At 38.8% G+C, this 7,214-nt stretch overlaps 1 protein-coding gene across 4 annotated transcripts in view; it reads right to left on the bottom strand.

The window, feature by feature from the left end:
• Positions 1-331: 331 nt before the first annotated feature.
• The window catches only part of LOC109880081 (far upstream element-binding protein 3-like), an 80,938-nt gene continuing 74,055 nt past the window's right edge, over positions 332-7,214 (bottom strand). For all 4 annotated transcript variants that reach the window (XM_020472308.2, XM_020472310.2, XM_020472311.2 and 1 more), the window contains 5 exons: positions 7,122-7,192; positions 6,939-7,024; positions 3,337-3,405; positions 2,819-2,940; positions 332-1,876 (listed from right to left, as the gene is read on the bottom strand). In XM_020472308.2, coding sequence (XP_020327897.1) covers positions 1,868-1,876; positions 2,819-2,940; positions 3,337-3,405; positions 6,939-7,024; positions 7,122-7,192 — 357 coding nt within the window. In that variant the 3' untranslated portion in view covers positions 332-1,867. The remainder of the gene's footprint in view (positions 1,877-2,818; positions 2,941-3,336; positions 3,406-6,938; positions 7,025-7,121; positions 7,193-7,214) is intronic.

The following is a 7,214-nucleotide window of genomic DNA, read 5'->3' as shown; positions in this document are numbered from 1 at the left end:
ACTATGTAAGGAATAAGATGCCATTTGGGACACATACTTTCTCTTTTCGAAACACATGACCATCTGGGGCTAGGGCTTGATGGCAACAGTCATAAAGGATTAGACCGCAAGTCGACAGACTTCTACAACTTTGTTTGCTAATGTGTTTTACTGCATAAGTGAGGGGATGGGGGCATGTATTTCACTAATGGACTAAATTAAGAATGACAGACCAGAAAAGACATTACACTTATGGTATTTTTTTCTTGCAGAAAACTAGTTATTACATTTGCTGTCCACATGCAATCATCATTTGTCCTTCTAGATCTGGAAAAAATCAAATATGATCAGATTAAATTCATACTCAATCTTGAGAGAGTAGATTTAATTGAAGCACGGTATACAGCAACAAAGAAAACTGTTAGGGAGATTGACAAATCATTATACAGATCAACTTTTTAACAGTACAAAAATAAAGATTCTATATTTTCACCACAAAAGCAATTGTGGCAAATTACTGAGTCAAACAACTAAGAAAGCATAGAAATAAACAAGTGAGAATATATAGTCTCTATTCATGTTTATGGCATATAACACTTTATACTTAAGGTATCTAAATCAAACTGTATGCTACAGAAAGATGAACTTGTTAGTCCAGTGATATGGCTCTTTGGGTAACTCTGCCGTTAAACTAATTTGCCATTGAAAAGGCAGCAAACATCTAAAAACAGGAATGTGCATTACAATAACCCAAATGATATCAACTGCCCTAGAAACAAACAAATGACTTGACTTTTAAATACAAGGTTATCTGTGCATATGAGAAACATTTACACAAAATTCATAGGTTAATGTATGTCTTGTCATCAGAAATAATTGTAGGGAGTAATCATTTAATGAATCATAGCATACATTCTTGCTTAAACAAAAACAATTATGTTAGCGAGAAACAAAGTGTACTGGTTGGGATACTGTGGAAGCTAGGCGGTTCAAAAATATAAATAAATCACACTTACATTTGCCATACAAAAACAAATATTTTGAACAGGTAGAATGAAAGCGGCTTAGCAGTCTTGAGCACAGAAGACATGCTGGGTTTATATTTGCACTTGGTGAGAGATGCAACATCAAATTTCAAAACAACATTTACCATATTAGCAGTGAATACATAAAATTGGGAGAGCATCCTTGTGAATATTACACTAACAATCCTTATTCAACAAATATACTTAAATACCCATGTACATGAGGATACATACATAAGATTAAATCAAACTCATAATATCCCAGCTCTCTAAAATATAGGATGTCTAATGTAGGAATAATAACTCATTTATCAGCATGTGTCTCAAAACCGAAATTAGATAGCCGCACCTTCCTGAACAAAAAAAAAAACAACGACACAGAAGAATAACATGATTGAATAAGAAATGAGATACCATACGAGGAATATAGTTAGAAATTACAACTTTTTTCCAACAATAACACATTACATTTCAATGTCTCAAAATTAAAAAAATTCTACGTAAAAAACAAAAAGCAAACACATGCTTAAAACATTATTGTTCACAAAAACACACCTGTCATTATACCCAATCCTCAAGACTGCTAAGCCAATACCATTTTATTGCAAAAACTAGACAAAATAGATTATACTACATCTTGATCAAAGACAAGGCGATACATTAAAAAAAGTATACTTAAGTATCCCAAAATTGCCAAGTAAAATATCAGTTTTTAGGTTTAGTTATTCTACAGCGAATGCATTACAAAAAGGAAAGGTACGCCGCAAAGTGTTGAAAATATACTTTAGAAACCTCAATAGTACTGTTAATAGCTCTCTTTTCGTCTCAATGATTCCAAAGTCTTAATTAGATGGGTGTCCACTCTAATGCTCCTGGAAGATATTTTAAAAAGGAAAATGTTATGTAGTTTAACCATGTACGCAACAGCACATCCCAATACACACATGCATGTAAACTTTTCAAGACTTGCCAGTAATAGTTGACATACACTGAGTGTACAAAACATTAAGAACAGCTGTGATCCCTTATCGACGTCACTTGTTAAATCCACATCAATCAGTGTAGAAGGGGAAGCGAAAGATTAAATAAGGATTTTAAAGCCTTGATACAATGAGACATTAATTGTGTATGTGTGCCATTTAGAGGGTGAATGTGCAAGACAAAAGATTTAAGTGCCTTTGAATGGGGTATGGTAGTGTGTGTCAAGAACTACAATGTTGCTGGATTTTTCACGCTTAACAGTTTCCCGTGTGTATCAATAACGGTCCACCACCCAAAGGACATCAAGCCAACTTGACACAACTGTGGGAAGCATTGTAGTCAACATGGGCCAGCATCCCTGTGGAACGCTTTCGACACCTTGTAGAGTCCATGCCCTGACGAATTGAGGCTGTTCTGAGGGCAAAATGGAGGAGGGGGTGCAGCTCAATGTTAGGAAGGTGTTCTTAATGTTTTGTACACTCAGTGTATATAAACAGAGAGTGCTGTTTAGCGGCAGAGCTGTTCATAGGCAGAGCAGGCACTTTTAAGAGGCAGAGAGAGCTGTGTTGATGCAGAAACAGAGCTGTTTGAAGGCAGAGACAGAGCTGTTCAGAGAGAGCTGTTTAGAAGCAGAGACAGAGCTGATTAGAGACATACGTTTAGAGGCAGAGTTGTTTAGAGGCAGAGGCAGAGCTGTTTAGAGACAGAGCTTGTTTAAAGACAGAGAGCTGTTTAGAGTCATAAAGAGGGAGGCCTAATTAGTGGAAGAAACCATTGTTTAGAGAGCTGTTTAGAACCAGTATTAGTATAAGTTTGGCAGTGTTGTACATTACCTGAAGACCTGGGCCCTGGGTTGCCTGTGCACCCGGCCAGAGGTACGCTCCCTGCTGCCTGTAATATTCTGCCATAGCTGCACTGTATTCTGGGAGTGAGCTCTGCTGCTGAGATGTCTGACCTTTTGGGACACAAGCGTATAGACATTCCGAGAAAACAGCATCAAATAAAGCTATCATAATTTAAATTGCAATCTTGACTATGTCTAAAGACAACTGACAAAATGAATGAGACTACTCTGTTTCTTATAATAATCCTCCCATGCTTTGCTGTAGTCATGGACAATAATCTGAGCTTGGGTCTTTTGGCCTGCAAACACAGAATGGGCCATTACACAACGTTGGACATGGAGAATCATAATCATTACGTTATCTGCAATATATACCACTGGAGATATACTGCGCCAAATGCCGAACCGCAAGCTTTGCTGCAGTTGCACTAAATGTATGGCAAAAATAATGCAATTGTTCGAAAAGTCATGTGGGTATGACAGCGTTTTCACTGTCAGAGCACTTGCCTAGCTTTTTATAATACTGCTCCCAAGCTGTAGAGTAGTCCATCTGGCCTGCCTGGGATCCATTGTGACCTGTACCCAAATAAAATAACATTGCATTAAATATAGAACAAATACCAGTTTATTTCAAATGGACTTAACTTTTTTTTTCTTGCTATACAGCCTTTTGACCAAACCTGTCAGAAGTAATTTGATTTGGGAATAATAGGAACATTTAAATGAAACGGTTGACTAACTAAAAGCCTGTCTGGCAATTTCTTGACAATCTTTATGTGTTATTTGTTGCACATTTATGTTTCCCCGACGTCATTGGTTCAAGCGGCAGGGTAGCCTAGTGGTTAGAGAGTTGGACTAGTAACCGGAAGGTAGCAAATGTTTAAACCCCCGAGCTGACAAGGTACAAATCTGTCATTCTGCCCCTGAACAGGCAGTTAACCCACTGTTCCTAGGCCGTCATTGAAAATAAGAATTTGTTCTTAACTGACTTGCCTAGTTAAATAAAGGTAAAAAAAAAAAAAAAAAAAAAAAGCCATGGTAGACTCCCCTTCCAATTGGCTGTTTTTATAGTTTACTCGTTGTTACTTAGGACAATAAGTTGGGTGAATTTTGGCCCATTCCTCCTGACAGAGCTGGTGTAACAGAGTCAGGTTTGGAGGCCTCCTTGCTCGCACATGCCTTTTCAGTTCTGCCCACAAATTTTCTATAGGATTTTGGTTAGGGCTTTGTGATGGCCACTCCAATAACTTGACTTTGTTGTCCTTAAGCCATTTTGCCACACCTTTTGAAGTATGCTGGGGGTCATTGTCCATTTGGAAGACCCATTTACAACCAAGCTTTAACTTCTTGACTGATGTCTTGAGATGTTGCTTCGATATATCCACATTATTTTCCTGCCTCATAATGCCATCTATTTTGTGAAGTGCACCAGTCCCTCCTGCAGCAAAGCACCCCACAACATTATGCTGCCACTCCCGTGCTTCATGGTTGGGATGGTGTTCTTCGGCTTGCAAGCGTGTCCCTTTTTCCGCCAAACATAACGATGGTTATTATGGCCAAACAGTTGCATTTTTGTTTCATCAGACCAGAGGACATTTCTCCAAAACGTACGATCTTTGTCCCCATGTGCAGTTGCAAACCATTGTCTGGCTTTTTTTATGGCCGTTTTGGAGCAGTGGCATCTTCCTTGCTGAGCGGCCTTTCATGTTATGTCGATATAGGACTCGTTCTACTGTGGATAGATACTTTTGTACCCGTTTCCTCCAGCTTCTTCACAAGGTCCTTTGCTGCTGTTCTGGGATTGATTTTCACTTTTCGCACCAAAGTACGTTCATCTCTAGGAGACAGAACATGTCTCCTTCCTGAGCGGTATGAAGGCTGTGTGGTCCCATGGTGTTTATACTTGCATACTATTGTTTATACAGATGATCGTGGTACCTTCAGGTGGTTGAAAATTTCTCCCAAGGATGAACCAGACTTGTGGAGGTCTACAATTTCTTTTCTGATGTCTTGGCCGATATCTTTTGATTTTCCAATGATGTCAAACAAAGAGGCACTGAGCTTGAAGGTAGACCTTGAAATAAATCCACAGGTACACCTCCAATTGACTCAAATGATGTCAATTAGCCAATCAGAAGCTTCTAAAGCCATGACAATTTTCGGGAACTTTCCAAGCTGTTTAAAGGCACAGTCAATTTAGTGCATGTAAACTTCTGACCCACTGGAATTGTGATAGTGAATAATAAGTGAAATAACCTGTCTGGATTGGTTGAAAAACACGTTTTAATGACTCCAACGTATGTAAACTTCCCGACTTCAACTGTATGTAAATAAGGTATTTTGATGTTTCGCTTGTTTCGCTTTGTCATTATGGGGTATTGTGTGTAGATTGATGAGGACCTTTTTTTATTTAACTTCAATGGGATAGGGGGCAGCATTTTCACTTTTGCAGGAAAAGCGTGCCCAGAGTAAACTGCCTCCTACTCAGTCCCAGATGCTAATATATGCATATTATTATATGCATATTAGTATTGGATAGAAAACACTCTGAAGTTTCTAAAACTGTTTGAATGATGTCTGTGAGTATAACAGAACTCATATGGCAGGCTAAAACCTGAGAAAAGAAATCGGAGGTTTGTCGTGGGAAATCTAAGGTTTGTCGTTTTTCAACTCAGCTCCTATTGAAGATACAGTGGGATATTGGTTATGTTGCACTTCCTAAGGCTTCCACTAGATGTCAACCGTCTTTAGAACGTTATTTGATGCGTCTACTATGAAGGGGGGCTGAATGAGAGGGGAATGAGTCAGAGGTCTGCCTGAGTCCCACGAGCTGACCATGCGCGGTCATGAGAGAGTTAGCTCTCGTACGATTGCTTTTCTTCAGACAATGGAATTCTCCAGTTGGAACATTATTGAACATTTATGATAAAAACATCCTAAAGATTGATTCTATACATCGTTTGATATGTTTCTACAACCAGTAATATAACTGTCTGGAATATAACTGTTTCGTCCGACCTTTCCGCTGGAAGTTGCACGCCCGTTTCGATTTGTTTACCAAACGCCCTAAAAAAAGGAGATATATGGACATAAATGATGACCTTTATCAAACAAATCAAACATTTATTGTGGAACTGGGATTCCTGGGAGTGCATTCTGATGAAGATCAAAGGTAAGTGAATATTTATAATGCTATTTCTGACTAATGTTGACTGCGCAACATGGCAGATATTTCTTTTGGCTGGTTTGGGCTCTGAGCTCCGTACTCAGATTATTGCATGGCATGCTTTTTCCGTATAGTTTTTATTAAATCTGACACAGCGGTTGCATTAAGGAGAAGTTTATCTAAATTCCCATGCATAACACTTGAATTATCATCAACATCTATAATGAGTATTTCTGTGAATTGATGTGGATCTCTGCAAAATCACCGAATGTTTTGGAACTACTGAACATAACACGGCAATGTAAAATTAGATTTCTGGATATAAATATGCACTTTATCGAACAAAACATACATGTATTGTGTAACATGAAGTCCTATGAGTGTCATCTGATGAAGATCATCAAAGGTTAGTAATTTATTTTATCTCTATTTGTGCTTTTTGTGACTCCTCTCTTTGGCTGGAAAAATGGCAGGGTTTTTCTGTGACTTGGTGGTGACCTAACAATCGTTTGTGGAGCTTTCGCTGTAAAGCATTTTTTTTTTTAAATCAGACACTGTGGCTGGATTAACGAGAATTGTATCTTTAAAATGGTGCCTAATACTTGTATGTTATGAGATTTCTGATGATTTGTATTTGGCGCCCTGCAATTTCATTGGCTGTTGGCGAGGGGTTCAGTGGAACCCCAGTCCTAGACAGGTTAACCTATTTTAGAATAAGGCAGTACTGTAACAAAATGTGGAAAAAGGGAAGGGGTCTGCAGCATTTTAGCCAAGTGCAACCAGCTTGATCGTTGCGCTGACCATTTTGTTTCAGTGGTGAACATAGAGATCAGCCTGGTTCCACCATGTTAGCGGAGTTGATATTAATTGTAAAATACAAGACAACGTTGCCAAATGTTTACGAGATGTGCTTAAGACAAGTTGTAGCGCTAAGGTGACTTACTGTGGTCTTGCTGGCCTTGAGGCTGCCATGTTTGATAAGCCGTCCCCCATCCCCCTGTCATTAAAGTCTGGGCTCCACTGCCACAACTGATCAAGACAGAAAGCAGGCAGAACGACAGCAACACAAAGAAAATGCATATAGTAGACAAAAAAATGACAGGGATGAACAGAAACTGTGACTTACTTTTGATGAGTTGCAGGGCTTTGAGTGTAAGGGCTCAACCCAAAACTACCATTGCTCACTATTCCTGAGCCCTGGAAAAAACACGAGACATTT

The sequence above is a fragment of the Oncorhynchus kisutch genome, linkage group LG3 (genome assembly GCF_002021735.2).
Source record: "Oncorhynchus kisutch isolate 150728-3 linkage group LG3, Okis_V2, whole genome shotgun sequence".
Lineage (NCBI taxonomy): Eukaryota > Metazoa > Chordata > Actinopteri > Salmoniformes > Salmonidae > Oncorhynchus > Oncorhynchus kisutch.
The sequence above is the reverse complement of the archived record's forward strand: the minus strand, read 5'-3'. Positions and strand labels throughout refer to the sequence as shown.